The sequence below is a fragment of the Theropithecus gelada genome, chromosome 16 (genome assembly GCF_003255815.1).
Source record: "Theropithecus gelada isolate Dixy chromosome 16, Tgel_1.0, whole genome shotgun sequence".
NCBI lineage: Eukaryota > Metazoa > Chordata > Mammalia > Primates > Cercopithecidae > Theropithecus > Theropithecus gelada.
This window is the reverse complement of record NC_037684.1, coordinates 67105255-67125559: the sequence shown is the minus strand read 5'-3', so window position 1 is coordinate 67125559 and position 20305 is coordinate 67105255. Positions and strand designations below refer to the sequence as shown.

At 48.9% G+C, this 20305-nt stretch overlaps 1 protein-coding gene across 1 annotated transcript; it reads left to right on the top strand.

Annotated features, from left to right (window-relative positions):
* The first annotated feature begins 9019 nt into the window (after positions 1-9019).
* LOC112609796 lies at positions 9020-18238 on the top strand. The gene is made up of 2 exons (XM_025362901.1): positions 9020-9513; positions 17199-18238. The coding sequence occupies exons 1-2, from the start codon at positions 9403-9405 to the stop codon at positions 17397-17399; spliced, it is 312 nt and encodes a 103-aa protein (XP_025218686.1). The 5' UTR covers positions 9020-9402; the 3' UTR covers positions 17400-18238.
* The last annotated feature ends 2067 nt before the right edge of the window (positions 18239-20305 follow it).

Sequence of the window (20305 nt, the reverse complement as noted above, 5' to 3'; positions counted from 1 at the left end):
CCGCAGAGCCTCAGGGAAGCCTTGGTCAGCGCCCTCTTTATCACATTCTCATAGATCATGGTCCTTCACCTCGGACTGCTGATCTCTGATCTCTGTCATATTTACGTGTTAATTTACATGATTAGTTCATGTCTGCTTTTCCACTGTCTTTTCTCTTCCTCCCTCTCCCCACTTTAAGCTCCCTGAAGGCAGGCACCATATTCCTCTTGCTCACTTATACCAGGCTTTGCACGTCTTTAAAGACATCTCGGCGGCTCAGGAGTGCTAGACCCCAGCTCCAGGAGGAGGTCATGGCCAGAGAGGCAGTTAGGCCTGAAGCTCTGGCTCTGAAGCTGTGGGTGGAGCTGCCTGGGCAGGGCCTCTGGAACTTGGCACTGGGCCTGGCTGCGGGAGGATGGGGGTGATTGCCAAGACCTCTGGCAGCTGAACCCTGGAACTTTGCAAGCAGGCTTTGCACCTCATTGCTCCTGGGGCAATCCAGTGATGCCAGAAAATGGTGACAGAAAGATCGACTTTAGCACCTAACCCAGCTGCTCTCGTGGTGGTGATGCCTCAGGATTTCCATCTCAACACCTTGTACAACGTGCCCAGCAATGAAACTTGGAGCTGAGTGTCAGCAGAAACAGGCAGCAAAAATACACAGGTGTGGAAGGGATCCACAATCGCAGTAGATCCCTGAAGCACTGGATTTCCCTGCGTGATAGGACTTCAAGGTATTATCGTGGAAGCAATTTGCTTTGATAGGGGGTAGCTGGGAGACTCCTTCCCCGGACGTGGGGGGAAGGAAGAGAAGAACAACACAGAGGGACTTTGGGTAGAGCTGAGTAGAGTTGGGGAAGATTTGGTGAAGCAACCTCAGCGTTTCCAATAAACTGGGAATATCCCAGGAATTATAAAGAATGAATCTACTCGATGAACATCAGGTGCTGGATGTCCAGCCTCATGACGGAGGCAGAGAACTAAACAAACTACTTGAATCAATGTAATGGGGACTATTATAAAAGTAAATAGGAATCCAGTTTTCACTTTAGGGTAAGATAACTATTACCAAGAAAACCGAAAACAACCAATTTGGGTGAGGATGTAAAGAGACTAGAACTCTCCTAGACCACTGATGGGATTGTAAGATCCTGCAGCCACTGTGGAAAACGAATGGGATCCTCGAATGAGAATGGGTTCCTCCAAAAATTAAACGTAGGCCGGGCGTGATGGCTCATGCCTGGAATCCCAGCACTTTGGGAGGCCGAGGCAGGCAGATCACCTGAGGTCAGGAGTTCAAGACCAGCCTGGCCAACATGTGAATCCCTGTCTCTACTAAAAATACAAAAATTAGCTAGGCGTGGGGGCACGCACCTGTGATCCCACCTACTCAGGAGGCTGAGGCAGGAGAATCACTTAAACCCAGGTGGCGGCTGGGCGCGGTGGCTCAAGCCTGTAATCCCAGCACTTTGGGAGGCCGAGACGGGCGGATCACGAGGTCAGGAGTTCAAACCATCCTGGTTAACACGGTGAAACCCCGTCTCTACTAAAAAATACAAAAAAAAAAACTAGCCGGGCGAGGTGGCGGGCGCCTGTAGTCCCAGCTACTCGGGAGGCTGAGGCAGGAGAATGGCGTGAACCCGGGAGGCGGAGCTTGCAGTGAGCTGAGATCCGGCCACTGCACTCCAGCCTGGGCGACAGAGCGAGACTCTGTCTCAAAAAAAAAAAAAAAAAAAAAACCCAGGTGGCAGAAGTTGCGGTGAGCCGAGATAGCGCCAGTGCACTCCAGCCCGGGCAACAGAACAAGAGTCCGTCTCAAAAAAAAAAAAAAAATTAAACATAGAATTACCATATGATCCAGTAATTCTACTTCTGGGTATATACACTTGTACCCAAAGGAATCAAAAGTAGGGACTCAAATGGATATTTATAGACCCATGGTTATAGCAGCATCATTCACAATAGCCAAGAGATAGAAGCAACCCTAGTGTCCATCCACAGGTGAATGGATACATAAAATGTGGTAAATACACGCAATGGAGCGTTGTTTAGCCTTAAAAAGAAGAAAATTCTGACACATGCTACAACGTAGATGAACCTTGAGGACTATACTCAGCGAAAGAAGCAAATTACCAAAGGACAAGTATAGTATGATTTCATTTACATGTGGTAGGTAGAGTAGTCTAACTCATAAAGACAGAAAGCAGAATGGTGGTTGCAGGGGCTTATGGGAAGGGAGTCTGGGGGGTTGGTATGTAATGGGCACAGAGCTTCATTTCAGGACAATAAAAATGTTCTGGAGGTGGATGGTGGCGATAGTGGCACAATGTGAATGCACTTAATGCCACTGAACTGTACACTTAAAAATGGTTAAGGCAGCAAATTGTTATGTCACATACATTTTCTACAATTAAATAATTTTAATTAAAAAATTAATTAAAGGCCAGGCACAGCGGCTCATGCCTGTAATCTCAGCACTTTAAGAGGCCAAGGCAGGCTGATCAACTGAAGTCGGGTGTTTGGGACCAGCCCGACCAACATGGTGAAATCCCGTCTCTACTAAAAATACAAAAATTAGCCAGGTGTGGTGGTATGTGCCTGTAATGCCAGCTACTCGGGAGGCTGAGGCAGAAGAATCTCTTGAACCCAAGAGGCAGAGGTTGCAGTGAGCCAAGATCATGCCACTGCACTCCAGCCTGGCCTGGGCGATAGAGTGAGACTCCATCTCAAAAAGAACCAAAATTCATTAAATGGGAATAAGAAAGAAACTAACTTGATTCTCTGAGGATTTGGGAGACAACTGGCACAAGGGTGGGGGACAGGAAAGGGAGAGGAGTGGTATTCGTAATTAATGCCCATTAGACAACAGGACCAGGTTCCAATTGCAGCTCTGTTGCCTACTTGCTGGCTGAATCTAGGCAACTGTCTTAACAGCTTTCAACTCTGGAAGAGGAACAGGGCTGCAGGGAGGCAAGGAGATGCTGGATGTAGATTGATGTCCATTGTACATAAAGTGCAACACAAATGCATGGAAATATTATTGTCTGCTGAAAGGGGTAAGGTTACCAACCTGGAGAAAAGGAAGGTGATGAGCAACAAGGAGGTGGTAATGGGAGGATGCTTTTGAGATCTGGGCGGGAGTCATGAAGGTTTAGGTCAGCCCAGTGGGGAATAAGACAGGAAAACCAGAGAAGAGGGCTAGAGTTTCCTGAGCTGGAGGGAGGGTCCTCGAGCATGGATAACAGAGGTCCAGGCAGCACAATTGGGGGAATTCTTATAAGACCCTCTGGTAGCCTAACAGAGGAGGAATGAAGAGCTCTGAAAATTGTCAGGGGTCACTAAGTTAAGAAAGAATACATTTCCGAAAATACTGACCCTAAGTCCCACCCTGAGAAAAAGGAGGAGTAAATGAAGATTGATTGGAGAGCGTTGATCAGGGTCAACATTTTTCCAAATTCTGGCACTACATCCCTGGCAGTATGGGAAGTGATTTCAGCTGGCACACAGGCTCACATTAAAAGGCATAGCCATCTCAATTTTCATTCAATCTTTCCTATGACTTCCAAGACAAAGCCGCTGGTTGGTGATATTATCTACCTCTCTAAACTCTGTGAGTCTTCAGCCTTTATTTGAGAAAGAGAGCAATTTCAGTAGGCAACAATGTCTAATCTGGAAATCAGCGAATCTGGCCTACTGCCTGGTTTTGTAAGTAAAGGTGTTTTGTTTTGTTTTGTTTTGTTTTGTTGGAGTTGGAGTCTCACTCTGTCATCCAGGCTGGAGTGCAGTGGTGCGATCTCGGCTCACTGCAACCTCCACCTCCCTAGTTCAAGCGATTCTCCTGCCTCAGCCTCTTGAGTAGCTGGGACTACAGGCGTGGGCAAACACATCCAGTTATTTTTTGTATTTTTAGTAGACAAGTTTTCACCATTTGGACAGGCTGCTTTCAAACTCCTAACCCTCAGGTGATCTGCCCATCTCAGCCTCCCAAAGTGCTGGGATTACAGTAAAGTTTTATTGGAACGCAGCCACAGTTATTCATTTACATCTCATCTCTGGTTCTTTCACCATGCAGTAGTCTGTTTTCATACTGCTATAAAGACATACCCAAGCCTGGGTAATTTATAAAGGAAAGAGGTTTAATTGACTCACAGCTCAGCAAGGCTGGGGAGGCCTCAGGAAACTTACAATCATGGTGGAAGGGGAAGGGGGAGCAAGGCACCTTCTTCACAAGGAGGCAGGAAGGAGAAGTGCCCAGCAAAGGGGGACGAGCCCCTTAGATCTTGTGAGAACTCACTATCACAAGAACAGCATGGAGGAAACCACCCCAATGATCCAATTACCCCTACCTGGTCTCTTCCTTGACAGGTGGGGATAACGAGAATTATGTGGAATATAATTTGAGATGAGATTTGGGTGGGGACACAAAGTCAAACCATATCACGCTATAATGACAGTGTTGAATGGTTGTAACAGAGACCAACAGGATTGCCTGCAAAACCCAAAACGTTTACTATCTGGCCCAATACAGAAAAAGTTTGAGTACCCCTGGTCTGATTTAATTACAATTGTTTTGTGTTCAGTGTATTTATTCCCGGGTACTTTCTGTCTAAGTCACACCAGTGTTTCACTGATGGTGACAATAACTGATTGCAGTTTTAACAAATCCATTTTTTTTTTTTTTTGAGATGGAGCCTCGCTCTGTCACCCAGGCTGGAGTGCAGTGGCACAGTCTCAGCTCACTGCAAGCTCTGCCTCCGAGTTCACGCCATTCTCCTGCCTCAGCCTCCCGAGTAGCTGGGACTACAGGCACCAGCCACCATGCCTGGCTAATTTGTTTGTATTTTTTTAGTAGAGACAACAAATCCATTTCTAAAAATTAACAAAATAATATAGTATTAACAAACGAATATAATATTCTATAATAAGTAAGAGACGTAGATTGCAGGGATGGTACACTTAGACAACAAGTGAGGCTTGATAAACACTGGATTACGAGAGTAGGGAGCGTTGAGGGATTTGAGGATGGTGAAGATAAAGAGCCACTTTGGTAGAGGTAAGGGATCTGAAGGATAAAATGGGTCTGGGAAGGGGATTTCATGAAAATAAAGGATTTGTACCTAAGAATGGTGAGATGGCACTGCATGTCCTAATAGATTTAGTGAGGGTAGTATGGGGAGGCCAAGGGATGGGCAGCTGCAACCAAGTGAAGCCGAGGTTGGTAAAGGGGAGAAAAGGATGGTGCCAGAGAGTCACGGATGGATGCCTTCCAACCTGGGGTTCTCCTTATGGAAGCATCATGGCAGAAATGTAAAGATCCCAGTGGCAACCACAACAATAACACTTGTCCCTGTTTACAGAGGGCGGGTTCTGAGCACTTCACACCCATGAACTCACTTAAGCCTCACAGTAACCCTGTGAGGAAATTGAGGCACAGAGAGGGTAAGTGACTGGCCTGGCTCAAGGTCACACAGCAGGTGAGTGGTACAGCCAGGCACTCTACTAAGCTCTGTAGGCCTTATGAAAAGGCAGGCAAGCCTAATGAACGGACTAGTACGGCTAGACCCGCCCACCTTCTATGCCTGCCACCCAGGAGGGGATAGGGCTTTTGTCATTCATACAGTCAGGTCTGGGATCTGTGACGCTGGGTCAGCTGAGCACCTGGCTAGTCCATCCTGGTCTCAGTCACCTGCCCTTTAGGATCCAGGTCATGGAGAGGCTGTCATCTGGTGACATCACAGATGACAAATCATGATGACTTTGCCATGGAAGTGACAAAGTCTCAATTGCCGAGAAGAGGCAGAGCTGTGAGGCAGCAGCAGAAAGACAGACCTCTCAGAGGCACAGGGGTGGCTGCAGCCCCAAAAGCCCAGCAAAAATCTCAGAAGGAGAGAGACAGAGGGGCCCTCGGTGACCAAACTGGAAGTTATAGGCCAGGGGCTAGGCGTCCGCCTGTGTCTTCCACGCTGTGTTATGGTTCAGAAAGCAAACGTCCAGAGGAATGCAACAGATGTCTACTGTCTTATACTTCCCTGTTTTTGCAATTTTTTCTGAAATTATTAAATTGCAATATAATCTGAAATTATATCATTCATGTGTTAATTATCGCCTCCACTCTTAGCGTGTTATCTCGGTGATGTTAGGCCAAGATCAAGATCATACTCGATCTTGATCCCACTGCCTGACCCATAGTAGGTGCTAATAATATTGGTTTAATTTAAATCCCACTTCAGCTCAAACTTCAAAATGTGTAGGGGTCACTTAGGGTTACCCACTCTTGGAGAATGAGCACTTTGGCCTGGTGAACAGAAGGAACTGCAGCCAGAACCCAAGCAGGGCAAGAAGACCCCACCTTCTCAGCTTCTCACCTAGGGACGCAGAGATAGCCAACAGCATCTCCGTGTCCCCAGGGGAGACGGGGAGGGGTTGAAGCATCTGTCCTGGTGCCTGGTGGCATGGCGGGCCACAATCAATGGGGTGCTGACTTTGCAATTATGTTTTTTTCCGAAAACTTGGTTTGAGAGTCTAAATGTTCTATCTATACGGGCTAGAAATCAAAGGATGTCCAAATAAACAAACAAAACTTTTAACTATTGCTATGGGCTGTGGCTTGAATTCTGTTCTCCCAATTCATATGCTGAAATCCTAACCCCCCGTAACTCAGAGTGGGACTTTATTTGGAAGTGGGATCTTTGCAGATCTAATTAGTTAGGATGAATTCATACTGGAGCAGGATGATGCTTCTTATAACGGGGGAAAAGGTGGACACAGACATACGCACAGGGAGAACGCCATGTGAAGATAAAGGTGGAGATCAAAGTGGTGCATCTACAAGGCCAGGAACATCACAGATGGCCAGCAAACCACCCAGAGCTAGGGCCGAGGCCTAGACCCCATTCTCCGTTACAGCCCTCAAGGGAACCAACCCTGGAGACACGCTGGTCTCAGGACTTCCAGGCTCCAGAACTGGGAGATGATACATTTCTGTTGTTCGAGCCACCTTGGCTGTGGTGCTTTGCTACGGTGGCCCTGGCAAACCATGCAGCTATTTCCAGCTGTGGATCCAGCCTTGGGAAGTGAGCAAGTCATGAAGGATCTCCGTGGGAAGAAGAGGGTGGTGGTGTTCTTCTTGCTAACGGGGCTGGAGCAAACTGCTCTCTGATCACCTGCCCCTCGTCCACGCCTGCCTCCACCCAGGCAGTTTCTGGTTCCCACACTTGGAGTCACCCTCCCTACTCACTTTCATCTCCCTTGTTTTCTTTCTAGCCTGCCCCCCTCCAGGGCGCCAGACTCACCTGGCTTTGCATCAAACATCCCAGTGGGTCTCTCTCAGCTGTGCAAATACCGAGGCTGCCTCAACACACAGGAGTGGTAACTTTGGGAAACGAGAGTAAGAAAGATACACGGGGGCAGAGGTGGAGGGGGCACCTCACAGCCTGGCCAGTCACCTGGAGCGGGGCCATGGTTAGCGATTTTCTATAATGGCCAGGTATTATGAGAGGGAACGCAGACTATGGAACTTAGAGTATGAGGCCGCCCATTTCTGTAAGGAAGAAGGATGTTTACGGTTCTGCAGGATGCATCCCAAGGAGTTTGTGCTAATTAGCTCTGGATACTGAAATAGCAAGTGGTTTCAATTTGCTTCCTTTTGCTCGTAAATATGGCATAGTATTTTAGCAGGAAACATGTATGTGAGTGTGCTTGTGTGTGTAAAAATAGTAATACAGTCAGCCCTCTGTATCTGGGGGTTCCATGTCTGCAGATTCAACCAACCATGAACCTAAAATATTCAGAAAAACCACAAATATAAATAATGATACAACAATCAAAAACATGAATAGAAAATATAGTAGAACAACTATTTGCGTAGCATTTACTTTGTATTAGGTATTATAAGTTATCTAGAGATGATTTAAAGCCCAGGGGAGGATGTACATAGGTAGTTTTTTGGTTTTTGTTTGGGATTTTTTTTTTTTTTTTTTTGAGACAGGATCTCACTCACTACGTCTCCCAGGCTGGAGTGCAGTGGAATAATCACGGCTTACTGCTGCAGCCTTGACCTCCTGTGGTCAAGCAATCCTCTTGCCTCAGCCTCCTGAGTAGCTAGGACTACAGGCATACACCAACACACCTGGCCAATTTTTGTGTTTTTTGTGGAGACGGGATATCCCTATGTTGCCCGGGCTGGTATCAAACTCCTGAGCTCAAGCAATCCACCCACCTCGGCCTCTCAAAGCCCTGGGATTACAGGCTTGAGTCACTGCACCCAGCTGCGCAAAGGTTCTATATAAGGAATTTGAGCATCTGTGGATTCTGGGGTCCCCAGGGGTCCTGGAGCCCATCCCCCACAGACAACAAGGGACAACTGTACTGAGAATCTTGAGTAGATCCAGAACCTGAGGAATCGGCATTTCCCTGGATGCTCAATGTCTGTGTCGAGTGAGGTTGACCTGAAGTGGGGTGGATGGGGAAGATGTCTTTTCCATCTCTGCCCCTTTCCCGCCCTTATCCTTACTGTCTATGATCCCAGGGAGCTCAGATCCTTCTGTCTGCAGAGCGAGGCCTCTACAAGAAGGCAAACTTTCTCTTGCTAATACGGGCCAATTCTTACAGCAACACTTCAAAATCGATCGATGTTACAAACTCTTGTCTGTGTCCTCTACATAAAACCTTTCCCCGCAAGGGAGAGAGTAGGGCAGAGAGGTGAAGAGGAATGGAAACTCCGCCACACCACCCCCCTGTACTAGAAACAGCAGCTGTGTCTCAGAAACAGTGCACTCAGGCTCTCTGGCTCCCAGGTTAGAGAACAAGGCAAAGAACGGCCCCTCCCCCAGAATCACGGGACCACCGACTTGGCAGATGCATCCAAGGGCACCCTGACTCCTCTGCCACGTGGATTGTTGACCCCAGCAATGACCAGCCCAATTAACAAGGATGTCAGGCTGTTTGGGTCCAGATCATTCCTGAGCCATGAAACAGTTAAGAAATATCCTGCCCCACTGGCTGCCGTGCTCATAAAGGTAAGACCCACGTGTACTTCCTTGTGGCTCCAAGACGCGCCGGCTGGCTCATTTGCTCACACCCAGCAGGCAGAGAAGGCAGCAGCAGGCAGGACTGCCACCCTCCCATGCAAATCACCCCCGGGAGTGCAGCTGGGCTCCTCCCGCTCCTCCTGGGCAATGCTCCTGGGGAGTCTGTGGGGAAGATGCCATCCAGGGCGCTGTGTGCTCTTCCTGGTCCTCGCCCTCCTGCTGGATGTGGTCGGCCTGGTCTTTTTGCTGCTGGGGATCTTGGCCTCCCTGAGTTACTGGGACTTCTTCGTCTACACAGGTGCCCTGATCCTGGCTTTCAGCCTACTGTTCTGGGTCATCTGGTATTCCCTCAACATCGAGGTGTCTCCTGAGAAACTGGACCTGTAGTTTGGTCATGGGAAGAGGAGGTGAGACGCAGGTGCCGTACGCAGACATGTCTGTGGACCTGGGGCTCTTGGGCAGCAACATGTTGCCGCTTCCACCTAGCAAGCCCCGCCGGGACGAGGTGAGTGCACGTAAGACCTACCTGGCAGGGTGGCCAGAGAGGCCTGGACAAGCAGGGGCAAGACCAGGCCTGCTGAGGCTGCAAGAGCAAGTAGCCGGACACTGCGTCCCGACTGGGGATCCTGTGATCCCGGCCTCAGGTCCCGCTGGGGTGGCCAGCCAAGAGGACGTGGGGCAGGTGTTTTCTCCTCTGGGCCGTTTTCCTCACGGAGGCTGGGAAGAGAGTCTCAACAGCCCCTTCCACCCCTGATAGGCCACGAATGATCCTGCCTACCAGGCAGAATGGGAAATTATCCCTTTAGCTTGGAACCTGGGGAGACAAAGACCCCATCTGGGTTCTCTGTTGGGAAGAATCTCTGCTGGGGAGAAAAGTCTTTAGCACGGGAGAGGATGGAAAGTTCCCCAATGACTCTTGTGCCCTTGCATGCATGAAGGGGTGTGAACCGGGCTATGGTAAAAGCAAACAGAGCAGAACCACCCAGAACGGCCCCTCGTATTCACTTCCTCTTCCACCTGCCCAGATGGGATACATGAAGGGGGGTAGGGACTACTTTGCCTCCATGCTCACTCAGTGCACACAACTCCTGTCTCTGCAGTGTTCCCACCCCACCCTCACTCACACACACACGCAGCCAATACATGTGCCCAGCCACTCTCCAAGACCCAGAAGTCAGGGGACTTTGGCTTCGTGGATTTCATCAGCCGAGTTGCGCGTCACACCTCAGTCTATTGCGTGCAACCAAAGAGGCAGATAGTTGTAAGATTTTTTCACATCAAGACAGAGTCCCAGGGATAGAGTGATCTGGTCCTGACAACGCTGAATTAGAGATGGACAGCTCTCTCCAGGGGACTGAAGTCAGAGCCCTAGTTCTTTGGGCAGCCGTACCCTCCTCCCCAGGTGGGCCCAACCTGCACGCAGGTGTTTCCAGGCACTCCCATTTCTTACTCCGTGACCAGAAGTAAGAGCAAAGGCCGTTGCTGAGTTGAAAGAAGGAAACAATGATTGTGTGTTTTGTGGGGGATTACACCTGACTCTTAGAACTCAGAGAAAAGAGCAGCAAACTTAGGAGATCTCAGTAGCGTAAGGTAAGCCCATACCTAGTAAATGAGGTAGAAGGAGATGAGCAGTCAGTCCCACTCTGATCTTCGACACTTGTTAGCTGGGTGATGTTGGCCAGGTTGCACTCTCTGAGCCATGGGATTGTCATCTATAAGATGAAGAGAATAGTTTCAGCCCTTATTGCTGCAAGGATCAAAAAGAGATAAGGCAGGGAAAGGCTGTACAATTGATGTGGTTCTTACACCAGATGTCAAGCATACAAAATGCATAATCTGGGATGAGTTAACTGACCCAGAGTCCGAATGTGAAGTACCTTGGTGTCTCTCAAATTGGTAGTGGTGGGGGTCAACTCACACTTTGCATCATGAAACTTCAGAGCAAAAAGGGGCCCTGATTTGTGTGCTGGTACGTTGGAATGTGTCAGGCACTGTGCAAGACACTGGGGATAAGAAATCAGACGCATGGACCAGGCACAGTGGCTCACGCCTGTAATCCCAGCACTTCAGGAGGACGAGGTGGGTAGATTACTTGAAGTCAGGAGTTCAAGACCGGCCTGGGCAACATGGTGAAACCCCATCTCCACCAAAAATACAAAAAAATTAGCCATGCATGGTGATGCACACCTGTAAACCTGGCTATTCAGGAGGTTGAGGCAGAAGGATTGCTGGAGCCCGGGAGGTACAGGCTGCTGGGAGCAGAGATTGCACCACTGCACTCCAGCCTGGGTGGCAGAGTGAGACCTGTCTCAATTAAAAAAAAAAAAAAAAAAAAAAAAGACACGACACGGGGGCTTTACCATCTGGTGAGAAAGACAGACACTCACCAAAGATTCACACTTACAGAAGTATAATAACAAAGTCAGGTCTGCACTAGGAAGGAGAGGAGCATCCTCCCACAAGAATATTCAATAGAGAAACTGACCCAGAAGATGGAGTCAGGGAAGGCTTCCTGGAGGAGGTGATGTTAGGCTGAATGCCAAAGGAAGGGTGGGAGGTGAATGGAAAGTCTTTCAGGGAGAGGCAATGGCTTGGGCAAAGGCCCTGGGATAACAGGAAATAAAAGACGACAGGGAGATTGAAGGGCAGAGAGCAAATGTCGGAGAGAGTTGGAGCTCTGTGGTAGACAAAGGCCAGGTCTCGCAGGGCCTCGAGGGCCTTCTGAAGGATTTTGGTCATTACTTGAAGAACAATAAGAATCCATTGAAGAGATATAAGCAGAGGTAGGGGCTTAACGTAATTGGACCTATGTTTCCAAAAGACCACCCCAGCCACAGTATAGATTATTATGGTTACGATTATTACCAGCTGAAACCCATTTTGGGAGCCAAGACAAGTGCCCAAACAACACAGAACCCCCCGTGTGAGGCTCCGGGCCCTGAACAGCCTTCCCTCATTGAACAGAAGTTCAGTAGCCCAGCGTTGAAGAGCATGGGCCATACCTAGACTGCCTGGCTTGAATCCAGTCTTATTCCTTTCTAGCAACGTGACTTGGGGCAAGTTACTTCACCTCTCCACGCCCCATTACTCCAAATATGTAAAATGGAGATGGTGCTAATAATAGCCACTACATCATAAGGATGTTGCACAGATTAGGCGGATTAATATTTGTTCAGCACTATGCAAGTGATGACTAAATAAAGCGTCAGTCACGACGCAGGTAGCCAGCACATTACGGAGGGTGAGGCCCTGAAGCATTATGATCAATTCTAATGGCAATGTACATTAGGATTTTTCAGTAGATATGAGAATGGATGCTGCCACAGAATGCCAGGGTTTTGTCCTGGTTCAAAGAAACTTTGGAAGTTTTAATAAGTTCTTTATTGTATGCTTTACCGAACCGCCATCCCCTGACACATTTCAGGGATGGCCCAGAGGGACAGATTCGTGTGTGCTGAGACCTGCTGTTCAGGACGTTGCCCACTTATGGGGCTGCCCAACCCTCCTCCACCCCATGGCCTTGGGCGAGTCATTTTACTTCCCTTTAGAGTTAAAGATGTGGTTTCTGGCCGGGCATGGTGGCTCATGCCTGTAATCCCAGCACTTTGGGAGGCTGAGGCGGGCGGATCACGAGGTCAGGAGATCGAGACCATCCTGACTAACATGGTGAAACCCCGTCTCTACTAAAAATACAAAAAATTAGCCAGGCGTGGTGGCAGGCACCTGTAGTCCCAGCTACTCCGGAGGCTGAGGCAGGAGAATGGCGTGGACCTGGGAGGCGAAGTTTGCAGTGAGCCGAGATCGTGCCACTGCACTCCAGCCTGGGCGACAGAGCAAGACTCCATCTCAAAAAAAAAAAAAAAGATGTAGTTTCTAAGGGAGGTTTCAAACTGTGCTCTGCCAATGTCCCTGGAAGGGAATTGGTCCTGGGGTAAGGGGGAGAGTGAGGGGACAGGAATCCAGCAGCCCTACCCACCCCACAACACACATTTCACCCAGAACAGTGGAGCTCTCAGCAGCTTTGCACATTAAACTGTCACATAAGACTTTACATGAACACAAGCTTCTGATGCCAAAAAATATTTGAAAAGCAGCTCATCTCAGTTCCCCTACAGCCTACAACCTTTGGTCTGCATGTCAACGCCAGACATATTCATGATTTACGGGCAGATTGTAACTGGCTTTGCTAGTTCTCATTCTCAGAGCGGGGTAAAAGGGAAGAATGTGGGTTCCCTGCATTCAGAGCTGACGCCCACATTCCTAGCTCAGCCTTCAGAGGCTCTGTCGGATGAGGTTGAGGCCGGGCACAATGGCTCATGACTATAATCCCAGCACTTTTGGAGGCCAAGGCCAGAGGATCACTTAAGGCCAGAAGTTGGAGACCAGCCTGGCCAACATAGTGAAACCGGGTCTTTACTGAAAATACAAAAAATAGCCAGGCATTGTGGCGTGTGCCTGTAATCCCAGCCACTTGGGAGGCTGAGGCAGGAGAATAGCTTGAACCCGGGAAGCAGAGATTGCAGTGAGCCAAGATCGTGGCACTGCACTCCAGCCTGGGCGGCAGAGCAAGACTCCATCCCAAAGAAAAGAAAAAAAACAATGAGGTTGATAGGACCTGCCCCCACCCTGCCCCAGAGATGAGGAGGTCCCATGACAGGTCAGAACAAGGCAGGGGCCTGGCTGCCCCGCAAGCCCTCCACCCACAGCCTCTGCGGTTCTCCAGAGACAAGGGGGCAGGGTGGCCGCTAAACTTCAGAGGCTCCTCCCAGGAAGTTTCAGGGCTGAAACCCACTTTTATAGTGGCTCACCTTGTTTTTTTTTTTGAGACGGAGTCTCGCTCTGGCGCCCAGGCTGGAGTGCAGTGGCCGGATCTCAGCTCACTGCAAGCCCCGCCTCCCAGGTTTACGCCATTCTCCTGCCTCAGCCTCCCGAGTAGCTGGGACTACAGGAACCCGCCACCTCGCCCAGCTAGTTTTTTTGTACTTTTTAGTAGAGACGGGGTTTCACCATGTTCGCCAGGATGGTCTCGATCTCCTGACCTCGTGATCCGCCTGTATCGGCCTCCCAAAGTGCTGGGATTACCGGCTTGAGCCACCGCGCCCGGCCGTGGCTCACTTTTATAGACCAACTGTGCTCTGAGAGAGACAGAATGCCATTTCATTTTACCACTTGGTTGCTGTATTTTCAGATTTTTTCTTTCTCCATTTTCCACTTCTTGGTCATTTCCTGCAGATAAAGGGAAGTCCCCAGGCTAAGTCAGATGAAGACTCTTGTCCTTTTTTAATAGGGTGTCCAAGACGACACACCCGAAGGATACACACACACACCAACACCCCACACACATACACACACACATACACACACCCTCTTCTACTACACATATGTTCATGCACACACAAACACGTTCCCCACACACTCACACCTCCCACACACACACCCAGAAACACACACAGAAACAAACACACCTGCTCCCACACCAACCAAAGCCAAAAGGCATGGAAGGCTCACAGCCTTGAGCCTTGGAAATTGAAACTTGTTCCTCCACTTAGACTTTTTCCAACAGGCAGCCTCTCCCCTCTGCCCACAGAGGAGGCCAGTGGAGCTGCCAAGTCAGCTCAAAGGTGAGCCTGGTAAAAAGCCCTCCTCTCCTGAACGAGTCATGCCCCACGTAGACACGGTGCCAGGGCTGTGTGGAGGAGCAAACGTTTCTCTAATCTCTCCAGGGATTTTTAATTTAAGGCAAGAGATAAAGCATGTGCATGATACTTCACCAAGTTTCCATGGGAAAATGCATTGTGGGAGATAAGCACAGTCTTGCCAGGGCTCTGGACGCTGAGAGGAGGTACAGAAACCTCCTGGCTGGGGGAAGCGTGCTGTGTGTGGTTCTGGCCAGGCTCCTGAGGAACAGGTAAGAACGTGACAAGCAGAGATGGCACAGGGACAAGCAGTGGTGAGTGGTGGGGAGAGGGGCAGTCCAGGCAAAAGGAAGGACTGCAGAAACGAAACAATTAGGGTGTCCAGGAAAAGCTGAGCAGGCACATTTGACTGGGGGTCGGGGTCTTCAGCGCTGGCTGTGCAGGACTTTGATCACCAGATGAGGATTCTGACACTAGGTGAGGAGGGAGGAGCCTTCAATGGCGTTACATACCAGAGAGCAGCATGATCAAACTTTGCCTGTAGAAGAGTGACTCAGCATCATGTGCAGAATGGATGAGAGAGAAGCAGCTGAAAGACATCGAGGTCATTCAGCAAGCTCAGATGGCAGGTAATAAAAGGGCTCAAGCTGAAATGATGGCCATGGAGGGGAGAGGAGAAGAGCAGAGACTGCATGAGTGGAGAACAGCCTGTCCTGTTCCACAGTGGGTCAGGGGTGGCATTGTCAAAGACTTCAGAAAGTGCCCCCGGGGCCTGGAATGAGGGGGGTCAGAAGAAGGCATGAGTTTGTTTACGATGATTCATATTCTTTTGAACATGCAGAGTTTGATATGCAAATGGTGTATGAGCAGAACTACCTAACTGGCATTGAATGTGCAGATTTTAAACTCAGAAGAAAGATCAGATGTGGAGGGAGAGGTTAGGGGTGAGAAACATGTGGATGAGATTACAGAGGGTGAGGAGGTAGAGAGAAAAGGGATTGGGAGAGTTAGGAAGGAAGGAAGAGAGGAAGGAAGGAAGGGAGGGAGGGAGGGAGGGAGGAAGGAAGGAAGGGAGGGAGGGAGGGAGGAAGGAAGGAATGGAAGGAGGGAGGGAGGGAGGGAGGGAGAGAGGGAAGGGAGGGAGCGGGGGAAGGAAGGGAGGGAGAGAGGAAGAAAGGAGAAAAGAACACTAAGATTCACTGAACCAGGCCCTAGGGTTGCACATTATCCCATTTCACCCTGTCAACAAGGCCATGAGGAAAGTATTATCATCATCATCATTATTATTATTCCCCTCTCTTACAGGTAAGGATAATAAGGTGTATGGAGGTTAAGTAACTTGCCCGACATAATGGAACTAGGCAGTGATGGAGCCAGACTGTAAAACCAGCTATATCTGATTGTAAAACCAGGTTTATGCTCTTTCCATAAGACCAGGGGTAGGCAACTACAAGCTATGGGCCAAGTCTGACCCACCTCCTCTTCTTGTAGATAGTGTTTTATTGGAACACAGCCTGACTCATTCACTCGCATATTATCTATGGCTGTTTCAGGCTAGAGTGGCAGGTAACACAGACCATGTGGCCTGCAGAGCCTATGACATTCACTACCTGGCTCTTTACAGAAAACATTTGACATAGCCCCTGGCCTAGCCATGCATGTTTCCTATAGGAGCCTGGTCAGAACCTTGAGCCATGCCTGCATGTGGGGAACGGGAAAATGAAGGCAGATGGAAGAGCCCAAATGGAAGTTCCCAGTAATAATAAGGAAGAGACGTTATGCCAGTGGCAAAGAGGACAAAGGACATCTTATCAGGAGTGAGGAGAACTGACCATCAAACGCTTCAAAGCCACCAAAAAAAAGGCTGAAGCCTAAGGAAAGGCAGCTAGGCAGACCTGGCAATGTGCCTTTCTCAGTAAATGGTGGGGATAGAAATCAGATGATGCTACTTATCGGGTGGCTGAAGATGGGTGAGGAGCGAGTGCAGATTCATCTTCAAAGTATTTGGTGATGAGATTAACAGGGTAGGGCAGTCACCTGCTGGCATAACCATGCTAAGGTGGGAATTTTTAGAGAAAAGATATAGAACATTGAGCAAGATAGTAAGTGGAGGAGAGGAAGACAGCAGAGAGGAAAAGAGGATGCTGAAGTGATAGATGAAGATGAACCTGTGATCACATCCAAGGTGGAGGTTGAGGCAGAATCCAGAGAACAGAGAGAGGTAGACATCAGCTTTGCCTGCAAGGAAGGGCAAGGAGAGGAAACTAAGATTTGATGAGAATCTTGATATTTATTAAGCCAATCACTTATTTTCATGATCTCATTCCTTGCTTACAACTCTATGAGTGAGGGATTCACATTTCCATTTTGCAAGCAAAGGAAGCTGAGTCTCGTGTGGTTTCAGGGTACCAGTGCCATGGAGAGGCTTCTCTAGGATTCAAACCTACGTCTGGCAACTCTAACGACTGTGCTGGTTTCACACACACACACAGGCTTGAAATTGATGGATTTGGGATGGGGGCTGATCCATTTTATCTTCCTTTGTTCAACACAGGTCCCATCGATGGAGGAGAATCAATGCAAGGAGATGCCCTCCCTTTACAGCACACCCTTTAACAGCATCCAGGAGGAACGAGAGGCTGCAATGCTGAGGCTTTCAAAGTATTTACCAGGATGCCCGAGAACGGCCGTGATGCCAGGCTTCTGGCAGGTTCCAGGCTCCATCCCAAGCCCAGCATCTCTGCACCAGATCTGACATGGCTGCTGCTGTCCCAGCTCTTTATGAAGGGCCTCAGTAGCTATCAAGTTTTTATGGCAGGAGCCCTGCCGGGGGCTTAGACACCAAAAGAGAAGTCTCATCCTTTGCAGTTCTTGTGAAGAAGAACTTTCTTCCCTTTAGAAAAACAATGAGAACCAAGCCCAAGCACCAAAGTCCAAATGGGATCTCCTGCGAGCACATGTCAAGCAGGATTGTTGCTGTTTCTCCTCATTGGCTCTTTGGACAGACTGTGTGAGCTCCTGGAGGGTTCCACTGTATCTCCCCTTTGATACTGACCAGTTGGCACATGCCGACATATTCCAATGTGTTGATTGCAAACGTGAACGTGCAGTCAGTGCTGTGGGCGGGAGGATTCTCTCCTCCTCAGTGGGGCCACACTTTGCACTATTAGTGCAGCTCCACTTGTTTGCACAGCCTGGCCATGCAATGGCTCATATTGAGCTTTTAGCCAACTGAAACCCCCTGCGTGTTTTTCTGACAAGCCAGCTAGGCCTCTGCTATGCTGTCCTTGTGTCTTTCATTTGAGACCTGAAGGGCAGGACTGTTCTTATCTTAAGTTACAGCTGGTGGAGTCCAGCCCAAGGACAGCAACTCTGAGAGTCAGGCCTCACAGGCTAACCACATAGACGTGCTCTGCTTCGTGACCCACCAGAGCCCGACCTGCCCCACTAATTTATATTTCCCCTGGTCTAATTTTGTACTTTTTATTTATATTTCGCCCTTAAAGTGTATGTGTCTCTTATAAGCTGCCTCCGATCTTTCATGGTACGAGGTGGTTACCTAAATAAAGAAGATTTGGCCTTTGTTTTCATGTAGCAGGACATATTTGCGAGTCTTTGTGATCTCATAACAGTTCTCCTAGTTTTAGGATATCCTCTTCCCATTTGTTTACTGCCTTGGTGCAAGTCTTGTAATCCTGCACTCAGTACAGTGCCTCCAGGGAAGGAACACGTAGAACACAGTATGATGAAGACAGAGCAAGGCCGGGCGCGGTGGCTCACGCTTGTAATCCCAGCACTTTGGGAGGCCGAGGTGGGTGGATCACGAGGTCAAGAGATGGAGATGGTCCTGACCGACATGATGAAACCCCGTCTCTACTAAAAATACAAAAATTAGCTGGGCGTGGTGGTGCACGCCTGTAGTCCCAGCTACTTGGGAGGCTGAGGCAGGAGAATCGCTTGAACCCAGGAGGCAGAGGTTGCAGTGAGCCGAGATCGTGCCACTGCACTCCAGCCTGGTGACAGAGTGAGACTCTGCCTCAAAAAAAAAAAAAGACAGAGCACAGGTTATCCTGACAACATGAAATCTTCTGGTATCTCTATGCTCTGCCACCAGCCTAGTATCTCTGAATTGAGCTGGACTCAGAAACCCAAAGAGCTATCACAAAAGAACTTTTGGAATTAAGAAGAAAGATTTCCTTCCTACTCAGAATCTCCCCCAACCACCTTCACTTGTAATCCTCTCCATCTTCCCAGTTCGAAGTTTCTTGCTGTGTCTGAGCTGACTGTACACCGTGAGGGGCCAGAGCCTCTTACTTGGGGTTCTGAAGTTCACAGGGAAGGAAAAGTCACATATAATCAAAATCACTCTGAAAAATTCCTTGGGAAGACATTCTGTTGGAGGCCACATGACTTCTCTTAATGAGACCAGCATAGTTGTTTTGTTTTGTTTTAATTCTAGAAGTGGAACCGTTTTCTGTTTTCTTTGGGTACCAAATGCAATCATTGGCTTTCACTGAGTAGAAGCCACATTGTTCAAAATACGCAAATCTTAAAAAACCAGGATCACACTTAGGCCACAGTGCATGTTTACATCTAAGAGAGACTGAAGGAGCTGAGAGTGGCTGAGCAGCAGATTCCGACCTTACATGTCACACTCACTCTAGGGAATTTCCCCCACTGTTTACGTCATCCTCTCTCCACACTTGGGCTGTCAGTTTGCAAGTTAAATGCATATATGATGGTTCTCCATATAGAGCCTTTGTTCGACCCAATTAGAGGCCATGCTGTTTGGCAGGATGACAATAGAATAAATCTGTGATCATAGGAGTAAGGGGCGAATTAAATGCAGTCCCCACGGATTACTTAGTAGTCATTAAATTAGCCTGCAGGAAGAAAAGGCAGGCCCACAGAGGAGGATTTCCTGGAACTTATCGTTGACCACCCAGCAACCACATTTAAGAAGTGAAACTGACAGGGTCACCTAGACGGTGCATGTGGAAACTGCAGGGCAATCCCTTCAGGGCAAGGCTTGCTCCGTACCTAAGCATCTATGAGGACACCACTCAGAGACTCCTTACAGTATAGAATTAGAGGACATGAGCCCTGAAACCATCTTGTTTTTGTTTTTGTGTTTTTGAGAAGGAGTTTCATTCTTTCACCCAGGCTGGAGGCCAGTGGCACAATCCTGGCTCACTGCAACCTCCGCCTTCTGGTTTCAAATGATTCTCCTGCCTCAGTTACCTGAGTAGCTGGGATTACAGGCGCCCGCCACCATGCCCGGCTTATTTTTGTATTTTTAGTAGAGACAGGGTTTCACCACGTTGGCCAGACTGGTCTCGAACTCCTGACCTCGTGATCCTCCCGCCTCGGCCTCCCAAAGTGCTGGGATTACATCTTAAAAACCACAGAGCCATGCTCCTCCAACTGTATGCAAATCACTTGGGGATCTTGATAAATGCACATTCACTGTGGCTCAAGCTTGTCATCCCAGCCAGCACTTTGGGAGGCCAGTGTGGGTGGATCACTTGAGTCCAGGAGTTTGAAACCAGCATGGGCAACATGATGAAACTCAGTCTCTACAAAAAATACAAGAGTTAACTGGGTATGGTGGCACATGCCTGTAATCCCAGCTACTTGGGAGGCTGAGGCAGAAGGATCACC

What these genes read in the sequence shown, in the direction of transcription:
- LOC112609796 (XM_025362901.1), top strand. Translation starts at nt 9,403, where the DNA reads ATGGGAAGAGGAGGTGAGACGCAGGTGCCGTACGCAGACATGTCTGTG. An exon ending in GCAAGCCCCGCCGGGACGAG is followed by an intron (nt 9,514 to 17,198) that starts GTGAGTGCACGT and finishes TGTTCAACACAG; the next exon opens with GTCCCATCGATGGAGGAGAA.